This window comes from Bos grunniens, chromosome 9 (genome assembly GCF_055505025.1).
Source record: "Bos grunniens cultivar Pamir isolate PY7600 chromosome 9, Bosgru_T2T1.0, whole genome shotgun sequence".
Lineage (NCBI taxonomy): Eukaryota > Metazoa > Chordata > Mammalia > Artiodactyla > Bovidae > Bos > Bos grunniens.
Window position 1 is genome coordinate 16,604,463 of NC_141173.1, and position 18,942 is coordinate 16,623,404.

Below are 18,942 nucleotides of genomic sequence, written 5' to 3' on the forward strand. Positions count from 1 at the left end.
TTTGGGCTCCAAAATCACTGCAGATGGTGGCTGCAGCCATGAAATTAAAAGATGCTTGCTCCTTGGAAGAAAACCTATGACCAACCTAGACAGCGTATTAAAAAACAGAGACATTACTTTGCTGACAAAGGTCTGTGTAGTCAAAGTTATGGATTTTCCAGTAGTCATGTATGGATGTGAGAGTTGGACCCTAAAGAAAGCTGAGTGCCAAAACTGCGGTGTTGGAGAAGATTCTTGTAAGTCCCTTGGACTGTGAGGAGATCAAACCATTCTGTGGTTAAGGAAATCATTCCTGAATACTCATTGGAAGGACTAATACTGAAGCTGAAACTGCAATACTTTGGCCACCTGATGCGAAGAACTGGCTCATTGGAAAAGACCCTGAAACTGGGAAAGAATGAAGGCAGAAGAAGGGGACGACAGAGGATGAGATGGTTGGATGGCATCACTGACTCGATGGACATGAGTTTGAGCAAGCTCTGGGAGTTGGTGAAGGACGGGGAACCCTGGTGTGCTGCAGTCCATGGGGTCACAAAGAGTCAGAAGTCAGACATGAGTAAGGACTAAAGTGGCTTACTGATTGACTTTAAATTCCCAGCTTTTAAACTCAAAAGCTAGTTTTATTGAGTTGAACTCCTCTGTCTACCAGAAGCATTTTCTGTGTAAATGGTTAATTAGCCATAAATGGGAAACCAGTCATAATGCCTAATTAGCCATAAATGAGAAACCAATCTGGCTAAAGTATATAAACTCTAATTAAGGTAAACCTCGCTAATGAAGATAAACAGAAATTCACAGATCGGAGACTCTTACGGAATAAAAAGCCCCAAACAAGTAACCATGTAAGATCTTTTATTATGCAGTTATAGTACTTTATTTCCTAGACATCGGCATATAACAAATAGCAGTTCTTTTGGTAAGCTTCTTTCACTTAACTTTCTATATGTAATTATGCTATTTGAAATTGTAGTAGCTGATATATAATATATGAAAATAGAAAAAATAGCTACATTAGTTAGCAATTAATTAAACAAATAAAACCAAAGCTGATTTGATGGGTCAGGTTTTGGAAAGTGACAAATTAGTTTGCTTCAGCAGAGTAAGCTCAGAATATACTGAAATCTCATCATTTGTTTCTAATTAAAATGTTTTTATAAATGTAAACATTTATATAAAATTGACAACTGAAAGGTAAGTAAACTTTGTCTCCATCCTTTATCATTTATAGGTAGCAAAACATAAAGGGAGTTTTTATATGATTTTTCCATAAATTTTCTCTTCCCTCCAAATGCAATGACTAAGACGTTACATATAAAATAACTGTTGGAATCTGTTTTTTTTGTGACTTAAGAAATGCAATCAAGTATGTGTTTTACTTTTCCACAGGCATTTTAAAATCAGTGCTTCAGTTAAAACGTTGATTGTGTAAAGTTATGTCATTCTTACAGAACTGAACATTACTGATTTCAGATGTCTTAAGAAGATCAAGTATGTTATAATGATCAGTCTTATACTTAAAAAAGTGAAGTTTTCTTCAACAGGTTATTTTTTAGTACACTATTTTTCTGAAATATACCTATTTTTGTGACTTTCTTTAGATTCACTTTAAGATTTGCCATAAAAACTTTCAGGGCCTAGTTCTTTTATGCGTATAGCCTAACAAGCAGCCAAGTTTCTGAGTTGGTCTTCATCATGGACTCTGAAGATGAAGCACATTTGCTATTTTCTAAGGGAAAGCAGCTCATGATTTAACTATGAGAAAGTAACGAATATTTTTTTTGTCTGATCATAAGTGACAAAGTATTAATTTCATGTTTTTTGTGGACCTACTAATGCTATTAACATTAGTATTATGAATATTGTTCATTTTTTTAAAGAGCAAATAGGATGCATTCATCTCTCTTGTTTATGTAAGTTTCACTTGGCATGAAACTATAAAAAACATATAATGTAAATATAAAATAAATATTTCAAAAAAATCAAGTGAAAATCATTTCTGACAATCATTCAGTCATGATTAATTCAGGGCCTACTGTATACGAGCCCTCAGAAATACAGTGGTGACTTTCTTGATTTTGACTGTTCACCTTTGTAAATAGATTTTATATATAAGCAGTTAAAAAAATAAAGAAGTATTTAACTTACCTTTGATTCCTTGAACTTGAAGAAAAATCCAAAGGAAAAAAATAACTCTTGCAGCTTCCAAATGCATTCTGGCTTTTGTGCATTGATACTTCTGATAATAGTCACAGAACAGCCCACACTCACATTAAAAAATATGACAGAAATATGAAAAATAATGAAATATTGAATTGACTGAGTGAGGATAACCTTCTCGGCTTATCTTTGTGAGGGTGCCAATTTATGAAGAACAGGAGGCAGTGCCTGCTTCTGGAATAATCTCCTTATCTTCCCCTCAGGTGTAATCTCTGCTTAAGGACCAGCTGGAGAACCTTTATCTCATTAACCTTCTGGAAGAGCATCTGTCAGCCCAGCTCCAGGACCCCAAATGCCATTAAAAACAAGTGTCCACAGACAGAAGGAATGCTTTTTCCCTTAGTTATTCACCTATTACAGGGACACAGAGAGCTAGGGAAGTCCTGACAAACGCAGAAGAAGGCTGACAGTTAGGGTCAAATGTTTTCCAAAATGACATGTGCGGGATCAGCCATTGAAGGAACTTAATTGTGAGCCCATGGAAGTATGTGGTTATTTGATATGTTCGTCTCCAGAGGTAGCAAAACTGTCTCCATTCTCATAGAATTGAACTGCTTTGACTACTGCGTTCTTTCTGGCATCTGTGAGTACACAGATGACCTTTTAAAGTCCAATCTAAATTAAATTTTTTTTTTTTTTCGCAGAATGTATACAGTCAAATAGTTCTACAAGATTTGTGCAAAGTAATGGTACCATACCTACCTGCATTCAAAGGTAATGTTGACTTAAAAAAATACCCCACATGAGAGTTGCTAGTTTTATTTGCAGCAAAATGAGGACTGCAACCCAGGAGATAGCACTTCAAACAGTTCTGAGAAACTGTTCCAAAGAAGCAGGGGGAAATGGCAATATATTTGAGATTTTAGGAAAGGGGGGCTACATGTCACCAAGCACATATTTTTCCAGAAGGTTTCTGCTAGCCTGGGGAAGCTTTCTGCTGGTCATGAGGGACAGTCATCACCATGAAGGATTTTAGGGCTTTTCTAGATTTGAGAAGATACAAGAATTTGGCTCATAAATTTGGCTCCTGAAAACACCTAACTATGAAGACCTGTCCTGCCAGTCCCCCTGCGCCCAGCACAGCATGCCTCCCCGGGGCTCTCCACCCTGAACTCCTCGCAGAGAGTTTTGACGATCAGCAGCTGCAGCAGCACATGATTTAATCGTGGTAGAGATAGATGGCAAGTGCCCACGGGCATCTGCCAATGTTGTCGTGGACAGCAACCACTTTTAATTCTTTAAGCTAGTTCTTCTAGTAGTCTCATTAGTACCTCTAAATAGTAGGCTTCTGTTGCTAATCTTTTTGTTTTTCACTTTCAGGCATTGTCAAATCACGAATGTTGAGAACGCCTTCTCCCCTGACCCCACCCAATCCTTCCCCACCCTCATAAACAAACTCTAGTCCTATCCTTCCACCTGCCTCAATCTTATTGTATTTTCAGTGTATTGAAAATTCAGTCTTACGTTATTGTGACTGTATACATGCTACTTATCTCTGAGCCTGCAATATACTATAATTACTAACAGGTATTGAACTCATGTGTTGTGATCAACATTGTTCTTAGAGATTTCTGTAGATTCCCCACCCGTATAATTCGGATGGTGGCATTCTTGAACTGATTCTCTGACTTTTAAAATTCACACTTTCTTCTATTTCCCCCATACTCTTTCTACTCTCATTTCTAGAACATTTTCTAACTTAATCTTTTAACCTTAAATTTTTATGTCATTTATAATTTCTGGGGAATTGTTTTTGGTGGTTTTTGTCTTAAATTCTTTTCTTTTTAAAAAATTTTAATAAGATACTGTTTCAGGATTTCAAGGATAAAAATTCTTTTACGTCTTTAATGATATTAATAACATTTTCAAAAATTACTTTCTTTTGTTGCCTGTTTCATCCAAGCTGAATTTAAATTTTTTTGATCTCATATTCAAAGCTTTTCACAAATATCTGATAATTCTTGGCTGACCACTCACCTATTTTAAAGTCTATATATAGTTGACTGAAAGTTTTGTGAATAATATTGGAACCTGGGAACTGTGGTCTTCAGTGCAGTAGTATAAATTTGTCACAAGCATTACATGTGACATACTATGAAATTATTTGTCTAAGATCCAAATTTAACTGAGAATTCTACATTTTTATGCTGCATTTGGCAAATCTTTTCCCAGAATATCTGAAGTCAGTATCTTTAAATATTTCCTCCCCAGGGGGTCAGATCTTCCTGAAAAGACTATACTCATCTCTTGATTTTAGGAGATAGCCTAACTCCCAATATATCAGTACCTGAGTGAAGAAATAGGTCTGGGACTTGGGTCTTAATATATATTTTAATTTAATCTTCTTGCTTTCAGAGAAGTACCTTTATTCTCAAATCTGCCAAATATTTAATAGTCCAGAGAATGCTTTACCCTGTTCAGAAAATAAACATTCATCCTTCTGTTGGATGGCAAAAAGACAGTTATATAAATAATGGAATGGGGGAGGGGAGTTGGAAATCTAGGTGATTATTAGCTACTTCAATTTATTCTTCTATTTTTAATGTCATCTTCCGTTAAGTTACCTACATATCTAGAAGTACTCTGCATGTCTTTAAATATATATATGTGTATGTATATATATTTATATTTAATGAGTGCATGTGTGCTTAGCGGCTCAGTGATGTCCAACTCTTTGCAGCCCCTTGGACTGTGGTCCACCAGGCTCCTCTATCCATGGGATTCTCCTGGCAAGAATACTGGAGTGGGTTGCTGCACCCTCCTCCAAGGCATCTTTATGATTCAGGAATCAAACCATGTCTCCTGCATTTCAGGCAGATTCTTTATGTGCTGAGGTACTAGGGAAGAATATATATATATGTAAATTTGGATATATACAAATATCCAAATATATATATTTGTGTATATATATTTTTACATATATAAACTTGCAATATATATTTGTATATAAATATATGCAATATATATATAATATATATGTATACAAATATTTGTATACATATATACAATTTATATATATAATATATATATATACAAATATTTGTATACATATATACAAATATATATATACTTACAAATATATATATGTAAATATATATATGTAAATTTGATTGTTTACCTGCTGATTGTTTACTGGCAGATTCTTTACCTGCTGAGCTACTAGGGAAGAATATATATATATTATATATATTATGTAAATTTAGATATATCCAAATATCTAAATATATATATTTGTATATATATAAATATGTAATATATACAAATATATACAATTTATACAAATATTTGTATATAAATATATATATATATGTGAATTTGATTGTTTCTGAGCTTTCTCTCCTGCCAGTTTAAGATTAGTCTTTCTAGGTCTGCTGCCATTTATCCATATTTTAAAACTTGGCTTCAACCTACATGTTCAGCTCAATAAAATTTTTATGAAGTGAACACCCTGGTAACATACAAGTAAAACCAGGGAATATTAATAGCCCTCCAGAGGGATACATGGTCCTATTCACAAAGAAAGACCTTTATTCTCTATGAATTATAATCACTAATTCTGATTTCTATGGTGATCACTTATTTGCTTTTCTTATTTGTTTTTGCTGCTTAACTACACATCTGTAAGCACCACTGCGTACTTTTGCTTATCCCACCACCCTCTGTTGAAAGAATCATTTTCCATATTGTTTTGAAGTTCCACCTTTGTCATAAAATCTGTGTATATCATGTACTCATGTTTTCCCTACCCTTTTCCTCCCTCTAACTTTCACTATATTGACTCATCTTTTATTTCACTGTTATCTCTTCAGCTGGGTATAAGTTACTGTTTTTAATTTTAGTTACTGCATTTTTCTGTTCTGGATATCCATTTAGTTTTTTTTTTTAATTTATTTACTTTTTATTGAAAGATAAGTTACTTCTTTTTCAAGTCTGCTTCATTATTTGTTAAAAATAGTTTATGCCTCTGTGTTAAAATCTTTAATTTTGTGCTTTATCTCATTGAACATAGAAAGAATAGTTTGATAACTTCAAATTATGGGGCTCAGGGTGTTGTGTTTGTTGTCTTCTTCTGATTCATTATTACCTCATCTCCTTGTACAAGTGGTTATCTTTTATTATTGTATGATGAAAATTATATTTTAAGAGTTATAGTACAATAAGCAAGACATAGCATTGTATTGGTGAAAGAAAAGACATAAAGATTAATGAAACGGAATAAAGAGCCAAGAAGGGCTCACACGAATACAGTTGACTGATTTTGGACAAAGGTACAAAAACAATTCAGCGGATAAAAGGATTGTCTTTTCAACAAATGTTTCCATATGAATCCTCCTCATCACCAAAAAATCCTGTAAAAGACAAACAAAAAATGAACCTACACACAAACATTACACTTTATCCAGAAATGAAGTAAAAATGAATCATGCACATAAGTGAGAAATGTATATAAAATTCTATAAAAATATAGAAGAAAATCTTCTTGAGCTCAGGCTTAATGATGAGATTCTTAAACAGAATATGAAAGCATGAACCATGAAAGAAAAGAGTAAGTTAGATTTTATTAAAGTGAAAAACTTCTGGCCTTCTAAAGAGACTGTAAACAAAATTAAAAGTTGTCACAAATGGGGAGATAATATATGTAAAACACATTTCTGATAAAAGACATGTATCCAAAATATATGAAGAAAGCTTAAATAAGCTTAAATAAGCAAAAATAAGAAAACACAACAAGTCAATTAAAAATAAGCCAAAGGTCTTAACAAGACACTTCACCAAAGAAGATGTACAGATGTCAAATAATCAAATGAAAAGATGCTCAGTGTCATTTGTCATTAAGAAATGCAAATTGAAACATCAATGAAATATCACTACATAGCTATTCAGTTCAGTTCAGTTCAGTTGCTCAGTCATGTCCGACTCTTTGCAACCCCATGAATCGCAGCACGCCAGGCCTCCCTCTCTATCACCAACTCCTGGAGTTTACCCAAACTCAAGTCCATTGAGTCAGTGATGCCATCCAGCCATCTCATCCTTTGTCGTCCCCTTCTCCTCCTGCCCCCAATCCCTCCCAGCATCACAGTCTTTTCCAATGAGTCAACTCTTCGCATGAGGTAGCCAAAGTACTGGAGTTTCAGCTTCAGCATCAGTCCTTCCAATGAACACCCAGGACTGATCTCCTTTAGGATGGACTGGTTGGATCTCCTTGCAGTCCAAGGGACTCTCAAGAGTCTTCTCCAACACCACAGTTCAAAAGCATCAATTCTTCGGCGCTCAGCTTTCTTCACAGTCCAACTCTCACATCCACACATGACCAATGGAAAAACCATAGCCTTGACTAGATAGACCTTTGTTGGCAAAGTAATGTCTCTGCTTTTGAATATGCTATCTAGGTTGGTCATAACTTTCCTTCCAGGGAGTAAGTGTCTTTTAATTTTATGGCTGCAATCACCATCTGCAGTGATTTTGGAGCCCCCCAAAATAAAGTCTGACACTGTTTCCACTGTTTCCCCATCTATTTCCCATGAAATGATGGGACCAGATGCCATGATCTTGGTTTCTGAATGTTGAGCTTTAAGCCAGTTTTTTCACTCTCCTCTTTCGCTTTCATCAAGAGACTTTTTAGTTTCTCTTCACTTTCTGCCATAAGGGTGGTGTCATCTGCATATCTGAGGTTATTGATATTTCTCCCGGCAATCTTGATTCCAGCTTGTGTTTCTTTCAGCCCAGCGTTTCTCATGATGTACTCTGCATATAAGTTAAATAAGCAGGGTGACAATATACAGCCTTGACATACTCCTTCTCCTATTTGGAACCAGTCTGTTGTTCCATGTCCAGTTCTAACTGTTGCTTCCTGACCTGCATATAGGTTTCTCAAGAGGCAGGTCAGGTGGTCTGGTATTCCCATCTCTTTCAGAATTTCCCACAGTTTATTGTGATCCATGAAGTCAAAGGCTTTGGCATAGTCAATAAAGCAGAATTAGATGTTTTTCTGGAACTCTCTTGCTTTTTGGATGATCCAGCGGATGTTGACATACCTATTAGGGTAACTTAATACAAATTAATGCTACAATTGCTGGCAAAGATGTGGAACAACGATGAATTCTCATTCATTACTGGTGGGAATGCAAGTTAGCACAGTTTAGAAGACAGTTTGGCAATTTTTTAAAAAAGCTAAACAGTCTCACCGTACAACCCAACAATCACACTCCTAGGTATTCACCCAATTGAACTGAGAATGTTGGTCCATGCAAAACCCTGCACTTTAATATTTATAGAAGCTTTGTTCATAATCACCAAAACCCAGAAGCAACAAGATGTTCTTTGGAAGATGGAGTAATAAACAAACTGTGCCTACCCATACAAGAGAATATTATTAGTAATAGGTATGAACTGGGCCATGCAAAGACACAGATGAATCCTAAATTCACATTGCTACATTAAGGAAACCATTCTGAAAAGACGCATACCATGTCATCCCATTTTATGACACTTGGGATGGGACAAACAGGTGAAACATTTGTAGGCATTTTGGGGTATGTGTACTTTGAATAGATGAACATAGATTTTAGAGCATGAAACTACTTTGAATAGATGAACATAGATTTTAGAGCATGAAACTACTGTATAATACTGTAATGCATGACATTATACATTTTTCAAAACCCATAGAACTTTATAGCAGAGGAATGAATCTGAAAGCATGTAAATTAAAAACAAATCCTTCAGGTAGTACCTAACTATGCTAATTGTGACAGTGCAGGCTGTGACTAAACAACTTTATTAAAAATGTCTGAAACCGTCACTGAAGAGGGTGGGGGAAAAGCTGACCTATATAACTTTGGAAATGTCTGTCAGACAACAGGCAAAAGGAACTGTACCTAGGCAGTGTACTCTAGTTGAAAAAAATTGTTTCCCAGAAGGGTATGAGTTAACAATTCTGAAACAACTGTGTGCATGCTGGAACTGAACAGTTAAGTAAATGAATGATGCGAGTCAGATTTCTCACTGTTGGAGTGGAGGTTGGAGACAAGCAAGTGGAAGAGGCAAAAATAACATATATGGTAATAGAGTAGAATTGGAGATATCAGTATGAACACATGCTTAGTTATACGTAAATGGAGATGGCTGTATTAATTTATACCATACAAATATTAATTAGTTTGTTGTATGTATTTAAACATTTATGGACTTGTGCATACATACTGGCTAGTATACACATATTTTCTTTCTCCAACAGCTGAAAGAGCCTAGAAGCTATGATACCCCGGGAGTGAGCAGACTTAGCACCCAGATCTTGGTTCTTCCTGTTTTTCAGTGAAATAAATCAGGACTCCTGGAAAAATGGTTGATGTTAAAACCGGGGCAGGAAGTTTGATAACCTAGAGCATCTTGTAGTGCCAGAAAGTAAGGAAGTGCTCAAACAAAACAAAAAAGAGCCAAAAAGCTGAACACTGGTGGCGTATGTCAAAGGGACACGGGAGCCAACCAAGAGAGGTCCCCACGACCCAGACTGAAGCAATCTGAGGAATAAAGCAGTTTGGATTATAACATAAAGTGTAAAATAAATACCCACAAGTCCATGGTGACACATAAATTATGGAATAAACGAACAGGAGAGAATAGACAAATATCCCATGTGGAACAGTTCCAAATAATTTGTGTAGGTAACATCCCTTTAGTAAGTGCTGCATAATTCCCACTCCTTAAGTGTGACTTGTGACTTCCTTCCAAAGAGTTCAATATGGAAAGGAGGAAGAAAAGAGTAACTTTAACAGTGGGGAACCCTGACGCACATCTCGTTTGATTAAGGTCAGTTTCAACAAGAGAGTCATGTTGACAGCATAGTCACACTGATGGCATGTTGACAGTACCCACCTTCATACAGTGTGATGGGAATGGACTTTACCTCTGTGGTCTTCCTCCAAAAAAACTTGTAATCCTGCTCCTATCATGAGAAAAAAAAATTAGACAAATCCCAGTTGAAGGACATTCTACAAAGTGCCTGACAGTTTCTCCTTAACAACTGTCACGATCATCAAAGATAGGAAAAGTCTGAGAAACTGTCACAGCCAGGACTTGCCTAAGGAGACATGGAGACTGAATGCAATGTGGTGTCCTGGAGCAGAACAGCAGAACACGTCTTCTGTTCCTGGAACAGAAAACGGATATTAAAATGAAAAACAAACCCTAGGAAAATTTTAAAAAAGTATGGGCTTCAGTTAATGGGTTTCAGGTATCAATATTGGTTCATTAAACGTACCAAATGTACCGTAGTAAAAGAAGGTATTAATATTAGGGGTATATAATATAGGGGTATAGGGGAACTCTAATATTTTCACAAGTTTTCTGTAAGTCTAATTTATTCTAATATGAAAAGTTTATTAAAATATAAAAAATAATTTTATAGAAAGAATTTGAAGTCTAGGATATTTCCTTCCAGAGAGAATTTTCCTTTGCTTCTTCTCAGCACTGGGAATTACTAGCAATCCAAGATCAGTGTAATGAAATTTCTGAATTAGAGATTTTCTAGGCTACACAGGAGCTGGGCTGTAATTGGTGGAGGCATGGATCACCTAGTTTCACCTTTGTTTCTAGAAGGCAGCTCTTCAGAATTTACCAGGGCTCTGCTATGACCTGGACTCCAAGTTTTGTCTGCTTCTACCAAGAGATTTTCAAAGCCCCGTTCAGCCTCTGTGTTTCTTACAGATCGCAAATGCTTTGGGGCAAAAGCAGCCCCCAGAGCTAGGCTCACTTGTTTTGATTCTGACCTCTTGTAAATCTCTGTTCTGCTTCATTATTTGTTAGTTCTCTGTTCCCTTCCATCAGATGCTATTATATTGCATCCAGCTTTTCTATATTTCTTCAGCTGGAGAATTGGCTCAAATGACCTAATTGCTTTACCTACTGCAAAAATTTTTAAGTTTTATGACTATTGTCTCCTTTCTAATTCTGTTTATTGTGGCTTTATACTTTAAAAATGCCTTTAATTTTATTTTGAGGGAGTATCTAGAGGGTAGAATAGGGTAATAAGTTTTCAGCTCTCCTCTTCAACTACAGATTATTTTGGTGGTAGCTAAAGAAAATTAGAATCATCAAATTAGTGTAGAATATTACTCAAAATTGTGCATCTGAAAATGAGAAATGAACTCAATGAAAGATGAATCTGCCTTTAAATAACCATATCCAGGAAAAATGATCTGAGGACTTAGAATGGAAACATACTTACATGTGGGTGTGTGTGCTCAGTTGCTCAGTCATATCTGACTCTTTGTAACCCCATGGACTGCAGCCTGCCAGGATCCTCTGCCCATGGAAATTTCCAGGCAAGAATATTGGAGTGGGGTGCCATTTCCTTCTCCAAGGGATCTTCCTGACCTAGGGATCTAACCCAAGTCTCTTGCATCTCCTGCATTGGGAGGCGGGGATTCTTTACCACTAGTGCCACCTGGGAAGCCCTTACTTCTGAATAGTTACATATATAAGTATTTCTAATGTATATTTTTATGGGCTGGAAAGCTGATGGGTGATAACAAAATACTTTCTTCGTTTGCTGTATATCCCTGTGTTATACTTAGTTTTTAACCCTGTTGTGAAACATCAGTATTCTTTCTCTAGGATAAAAAGCAATAATTTTAAGTTTTGAAAATAAATTCTACTTAATAGCCTGCTTTATAAAACATGTTGGTTAAAGGAAAATGTGGTATAGACTACTTTGCATTCTTAAAAATATCCTATATGATATTGTTACTGAACCAAATTTGAGTCTGCTTTCCCACCTGCAGTAAAACCAATCTATTGAAATAGGTTGTAGTGAAGGAAAGTACAGCCTTTATTACAACATGGGGACAAGCAAAGAGAAGTGGCAGCTCATGCTCAAATGACCCAAAGTTTCAATGGCTTTCAGGGAAGGGATTTTTGAAGGTCTGGTTAGGGGTGTGGGTTGCAGGGTGCTAATCAGCTTCTGCATACATCTTTGATTGATTGATGGTGAGGTAAAGGATAAAGTTTTGGGAATCTCAGTTATCCATTTTCTAGCTCCAACCTATCTAGGGTCTTTGTGCTGGTGATTAACATGCAGTTAACTTCTTCCCATGGTAGAGGTATCAACATCTACAAAACAGCTCAAGGATATAACTCAGAATATTATCTGTAGTCTTTGAAGAGGAACTCAAAGTCCTTGACTTGGTTCCATAGCTAAACTATTATTATTTTGTCTTACTTGACTGTTTTCCTCTGTTTTTGCATTTTTACTTCTCTGATTAAATTTGCTCTTTGAAACTCGGAGATGGCCTGGGAAGGTAAAGCTTTTCTATAAACAAGAGGCAAGGGACACAGTGTGTGTGTGTGTGTGTGTGTGTGTGTGTGTGTGTGTGTGTGTGTGTGTGATCTGTCCCTGGGGAATTCTTCACTGGGTCCTGCTCAGTTGCAATAAATACGATCACGAAGGCATAGAATTTATACTACAATGACAAATATTTAAAAGTTTCTTTTGACAGTAGTACCTTATTAATTTTTTCACATTGGTAACTTAACATTGATATCTGCTATTTGGGAAGCAAACAATAATGATGAACACTCATTATTATTATTATTGCTTTCTGAGACCATCAGGTCTTTCTATAAGTACTGTTGTTCTTAATTGTGGGTTACTGTTAATTCAGAAGTACTTCTTCAAGGTGGTTAAACATCAATAATAATTATATATTCTTAAATAAATTAATGTTCCCCTTTATTTGCTGGCAGAATTTCAGAGGTGTATTTAAAATGTACAAGGTAGGCTGAAAAGGGCAGTATATATTCCTTCACCTGAAATCAGTAGAAATGAGAAATGGTTGCCAAAATGAATCATTCAGTATTATAAAGAACTTTTTCCATTTGTTAATCAATCAACCAACATAATTGTTTGTGAGCACTACATGTCAAGCTTTCCATTCAGTTCAGTTCAGTTCAGTCACTCAGTCGTGTCCGATTCTGCGACCCCATGAATTGCAGCATGCCAGGCCTCCCTGTCCATCACCAACTCCCGGAGTTCACCCAAACTCATGTCCATCGAGTCGGTGATGCCATCTAGCCATCTCATCCTCTGTTGTCCCCTTCTCCTGCCCCCAATCTCTCCCAGCATCAGAGTCTTTTCCAATGAGTCAACTCTTCACATGAGGTGGCCAAAGTATTGGAGTTTCAGCTTTAGCATCAGTCCTTCCAAAGAAATCCCAGGACTGATTTCCTTTAGAGAGAGATCCACCAGGACTGGTTGGATCATCTTGCAGTCCAAGGGACTCTCAAGAGTCTTCTCCAACACCACAGTTCAAAACCATCAATTCTACGGTGCTCAGCTTTCTTCACAGTACAACTTTCATATCCATACATGACCACTGGAAAAACCATAGCCTTGACTAGACGGACCTTTGTTGGCAAAGTAATGTCTCTGCTTTTCAATATGCTATCTAGGTTGGTCATAACTTTCCTTCCAAGGAGTAAGTGTCTTTTAACTTCATGGCTGCAATCACCATCTGCAGTAATTTTGGAGCCCCCCAAAATAAAGTCAGCCACTGTTTCCACTGTTTCCCCATCTATTTCCCATGAAGTGATGGGACCAGATATAATGATCTTCGTTTTCTGACTGTTGAGCTTTAAGCCAACTTTTCCACTCTTCTCTTTCACTTTCATCAAGAGGCTTTTTAGTTCTTCACTTTCTGCCATAAGGGTGGTGTCATCTGCATATCTGAGGTTATTGATATTTCTCCTGGCAATCTTGATTCCAGCTTCTGCTTCTTCCAGCCCAGTGTTTCTCATGATGTACTCTGCATATAAGTTAAATAAACAGGGTGACAATATACAGCCTTGATGTACTCCTTTTCCTATTTGGAACCAGTCTGTTGTTCCATGTCCAGCTCTAACTGTTGCTTCCTGACCTGCAAATAGGTTTCTCAAGAGGCAGGTCAGGTGGTCTGGTATTTCCATCTCTTTCAGAATTTTCCACAGTTTATTGTGATCCACACAGTCAAAGGCTTTGGCATTTTCAATAAAGCAGAAATAGATGTTTTTCTGGAACTCTCTTGCTTTTTCAATCATCTAGCGGATGTTGGCAATTTGATCTCTGGTTCCTCTGCCTTTTCTAAAACCAGCTTGAACATCTGGAAGTTCATAGTTCACATATTGCTGAAGCCTGGCTTGGAGAATTTTGAACATTACTTTACTAGTGTGTGAGATGAGTGCAATTGTGTGGTAGTTTGAGCATTCTTTGGCATTGCCTTTCTTAGGGATTGGAATGAAAACTGACCTTTTCCAGTCCTGTGGCCACTGCTGAGTTTTCAAAATGTGCTGGCATATTGAATGCAGCACTTTCACAGCACCATCTTTCAGTATTTGAAATAGCTCCACTGGAATTCCATCATCTCCACTAGCTTTGTTCATAGTGATGCTTTCTAAGGCCCACTTGACTTCACATTCCAGGATGTCTGGCTCTAGGTCACTGATCACACCATTGTGATTATCTTGGTCGTGAAGATCTTTTTTGTACAATTCTTCTGTGTATTCTTGCCACCTCTTCTTAATATCTTCTGGTTCTGTTAGGTCCGTCTGTTAGGTGCTATATATTCATGGATGACATCTTCTCAGCACCTCTATGAGGTAAATGCTATTGATACTTTTATTTCTGCTTTATAGATGAGGAAATTGAAGCTCAGAAAGAATACTATTAATAGTAGAGGTAAAGCAGGGTTTTCATCCTGCATCTAAATTCCAAAGCCTATGTTCTTTTCTTGGGTCCTCACTAGTTTCCCTCTAGAAGGAAAGCAGGTGTTAAGCATGTAAGTGATTTTTTATTGTTGTTCAGTTGGTAAGTCATGTCTGACTCTTTGGGACCTCATGGAGGTCACATGCTGGGCTCCTCTGTCCTTCACTGTCTCCCAGAGTTTGCTCAAATTCAGGTCCATTGAGTCAGTGATGCTATCTAACCATCTCATCCTCTGTTGCCCTCTTTCCCTTTTGCTTTCAATCTTTCACAGTGAGTCAGCTCTTCGCATCAGGTGGCCAAAGTATTGGAGCTTCAGCTTCAGCATCAGTTCTTCCAATGAATACTCAAGGTTGATTTCCTTTAGGATTGACTGGTTTGATCTTGCAGTCCAAGGGACTCTCAAGAGTCTTCTCCAGCACTACAATTCAAAAGCATCAATTCTTTGGCACTCAGCCTTCTTTATGGTCCAACTCTCACATCTGTACATGACTACTGGAAAACCATAGTTTTGACTAGATGGACCTTTGTTGGCAAAGTAATGACTCTGCTTTTTAATATGCTGTCTAGATTTGCCATTGCTTTCCTTTCAAGGAGCAAGCATCTTTTAATTTCATGGCTGTAGTTACCATCTTCAGTGATTTTGGAGCCCAAGAGAAGAAAATCTGTCCCTGCTTCCACTTTTTCCTTTTTTATTTGCCATGATGGGACCAGATGCTATGATTTTTGTTTTTTTCACGTTGAACTTTAAGCCAGCTTTTTTCAGTCTCCTCTTTCACCCTCCTTAAGAGATTCTTTAATTCCTCTTCATTTTCTGCCATCAGAGTGGTATCATATGCATATCTGAGGTTGTTGATTTTTCTCCTGCCACTCTTGATACTCATCAGAAAAATTAAGAACTAATGGATTCTGATCACCCATTTCAGAATGTGTACATGTAGGGGTATTTTCTCCCACACTAACAAGCAACTCTTGGATAGCTACCAGCTGGGTGTCATATTTATGCTTAGTCAGTCAGTCATGTCTGACTCTTTGTGACTCCATGGACTGTAGCCTGCTAGGCTCCTGTGTCCATGGGTTTCTCCAGGCAGGAATACTGGAGTGTGTTGCCATTTCCTTCTCAATGGGTGTCCTATAACTCATCTCAACTCTGTCCCTGTTTATCTGGAGATAGTGTCTGACCCACAAGTTCAGTTCTGTCCTGCTCTACCAATTGCAAGTCCAGGTTGTCACCTGGGCTTCTGACCAACTGGCTATAGATTGAAGGCTACAGTGATCTCCTTCTTGGGTTTCACAAATTTGCTGAGTGGCTCACACAGCTCAGAAGTATTTTACTCACTAGACTACTGGTTTCATATGATAGGATATAACTCAGGAACAGTCAGATGGAAGAGATGTGAAGGGCAAGGTCTGGGGAAAGGATGCAGAGCCTCCATACCCTGAACACACCACTCTCCCCAAATCTCTATATGTTCGATAACCCAGAAGCTCTTTGAACCTTGTTATTCTGGACTTGAAAAACCAAATGGAGGCTTCATTATGTGGGCACAGTTGATTAAGTCATTGACCGTTGGTGACTGAATTCAGTTTCCAGCCCATATCCCCTCCCCAGAGGGGAAGTGGGACTGAGAATTCTCACCCTATGATCTCATGGTTGGCTCCCTGGCAATCAGCCTCCATCCTAACATGGGGTCCTAAGCCATCTCATTAACAAAATCAAAGACACCCTTCTCACTATGCACACTTAAGAAATTCTAAAGGGGGAGCTCTGTGCCATAAACAGGGAAGAAGATCAAGTACATTTTCTTATAAATCACAAAGTCACAGCAATATTGAATAAAAAGAGAAGATGATGAAAACATAGGGTCACATCTGAAGCCCACTGTTGGCCTTGGTCTTTTCCTTCACATTGCATCTACTAATTTGGACATCATGGATAGAGTGGCATCATAGGAATCTGGGCAGTTCCCATCTCTGGAAGGAAACTTGCACCTCTTTTCTTTGGTAGAGGAATGACTGTCCACTTAGGATTCTAGGTTTCCTTTTGCTCATGTGGTTGCTTTGCCTCTTCAATTTGGTCAGACAAAGGGGATTCTTGAGGTATTTCCATCACCATCAGGATGAGTGACTACCCAGGAGTGGCTGAACCACTCCTAGACGGGACTAGTCCTACTGAAGCAGGAAGGACAGGGTCAGGCATTAGGCAGAAAAGCAAAGCCACCTCCTTGTTTTGCACTTAGGGAGGCCATGACACAACAGAGGAATGGTATCTAAAACAGAAACTTTGTAACATCTGAGCAAGAAACTCTGACCCTGAAAGAGTTTTTATGGAGCTTGTGCGATAAAAAATGCATAGGAAGCTGATGATGGCTGTACGACCTTCCACATGTGGTGCTGGACTAGTAAGGGAACATTTAAGGCAGAACAACTCTTACAGCCAATGTCCAATGACTTCAGGAGACAAATGGGCAAGACCGGGGGCTGATGGAAACTGGTGCAATACAGGCCCCGCCTCAACTCAATGAATATCGCACCTTTAATCAAAAGACCTCCACCCATTCAAAGGGGTAAAAATAAAGTGAGAGGAGATCAACAACCCTACAGTGTGCCCCTCACTTCTGAGGACACTCACACTCTTCTTCTCGGAGTATGTAACTTTCACTTCTGTGAAAGTGATTAAATAATTTGCTTCTTTGTTCTCATTGCCCCTCTGTGTGCGTTTGTGTTTTCCTTTGTGCTTTGTGTTCCTCACCCAAATTCTTTTAGATGAGTTGGACAATAGCCTGGACTTCTGATAAAGCGTTTCCTGTATCAGTAGGAGGGGCAGGTAGACAGCGCCATGGGTATTAAATCCATGATCTGGGGTGAAGAGGTTCTGTGACCTCTGATAAAAATGCAGTGTCCTCCTCTGCCCTTTGGGCATCTTGAGTAAGTGCCTTTCTTGTTAATAGAAGAGTCACACTGTGTAGCTTAGAGAGCTTCCCTTGTATACATTAGGGAGGATGGATAAAACATCCAGAAACACAAGGGGAGCACAGATGGCAATGTCATCTAAGGGGGGTGCCTATCTTTTGGGTTTATCCCCCCAGATCAGCTCCTGTTGACTGTCAGGATTAAACCAAAAGGGCTGCCTTGGACATAGTGAGGGGAGGAGCAGGAGATGGAATCTGACAAAAGCTGCATCAGAACAGGGATGGAGGGAGGGAATCGTAAGGCTGAGAGAGGATGTGAATGATAGCAATATTCCAGGGATGTCTGCCTTGAATCCTCATCAACCTTAGTTATCTTCTCAGAGATCTGACAAAGAATCCTGGTGTGGAAGGACTCGGATGGCCCTGTGCTCTTGTGAACACCAAGCAGCCTAGTCTTTTCCCCAGGGCTCCCTGTCTCTCCTTCTTACCCCCTGCAAGTCCTTGGTAACAAACAGAGTAAGGCAGAAAATGGAACTAGTCTCTTCTTGGGAAAAACAGTTCTAAGCTGAACACTAGAAAAGCAGGTGACTTTTAAAGTATTTTAAAGGTGTGAATGAAAAAGACATCTTTTTCGGGTGTTAGTTCTAAAAGGTCTTGTAGGTCTTCATAGAATTGTTGAACTTCAGCTTCATCAGCGTTACTGGTTGGAGCATAGACTTGGATTACTGTGATATTGAATGGTTTGCCTTGGAAATGAACAGAGATCATTCTGTCGTTTTTGAGATTGCATCCAAGTACTGCATTTCAGACTCTTCTGTTGACCATAATGGCTACTCCATTTCTTCTGAGGGATTTCTGCCCTCAGTAGTAGATATAATGGTCATCTGAGTTAAATTCACTCATTCCAGTCCATTTTAGTTTGCTGATTCCTAGAATGTCAACGTTTACTCTTGCCATCTCCTGTTTGACCACTTCCAATTTGCCTTGATTCATGGACCTAACATTCCAGATTCCTATGCAATATAGCTCTTTACAGCATCGGACCTTGCTTCTATCACCAGTCGCATCTACAACTGGGTA

General features: G+C 38.1%; 1 protein-coding gene and 1 long non-coding RNA gene across 4 annotated transcripts in view; one reads left to right on the forward strand and one right to left on the reverse strand.

Annotated features, from left to right (window-relative positions):
• IMPG1 (interphotoreceptor matrix proteoglycan 1) overlaps nt 1-2,459 on the reverse strand; it is a 157,108-nt gene extending 154,649 nt beyond the window's left edge. Inside the window, exon 1 of the mRNA XM_086316885.1 lies at nt 2,146-2,459. Within this exon, the coding sequence (XP_086173011.1) occupies nt 2,146-2,212 (67 nt within the window). The 5' untranslated portion in view covers nt 2,213-2,459. The remainder of the gene's footprint in view (nt 1-2,145) is intronic.
• Nucleotides 683-3,645, forward strand: LOC147365633 (uncharacterized). Of its 3 annotated transcripts, none has more exons than XR_015132614.1 (3): nt 683-916; nt 2,862-2,931; nt 3,538-3,645. It is a non-coding gene; the product is annotated as an uncharacterized LOC147365633 (long non-coding RNA). The 3 variants fall into 3 exon arrangements; XR_015132615.1 differs by lacking the exon at nt 683-916 and adding an exon at nt 2,539-2,701; XR_015132613.1 differs by lacking the exon at nt 683-916 and adding an exon at nt 2,541-2,734.
• The last annotated feature ends 15,297 nt before the right edge of the window (nt 3,646-18,942 follow it).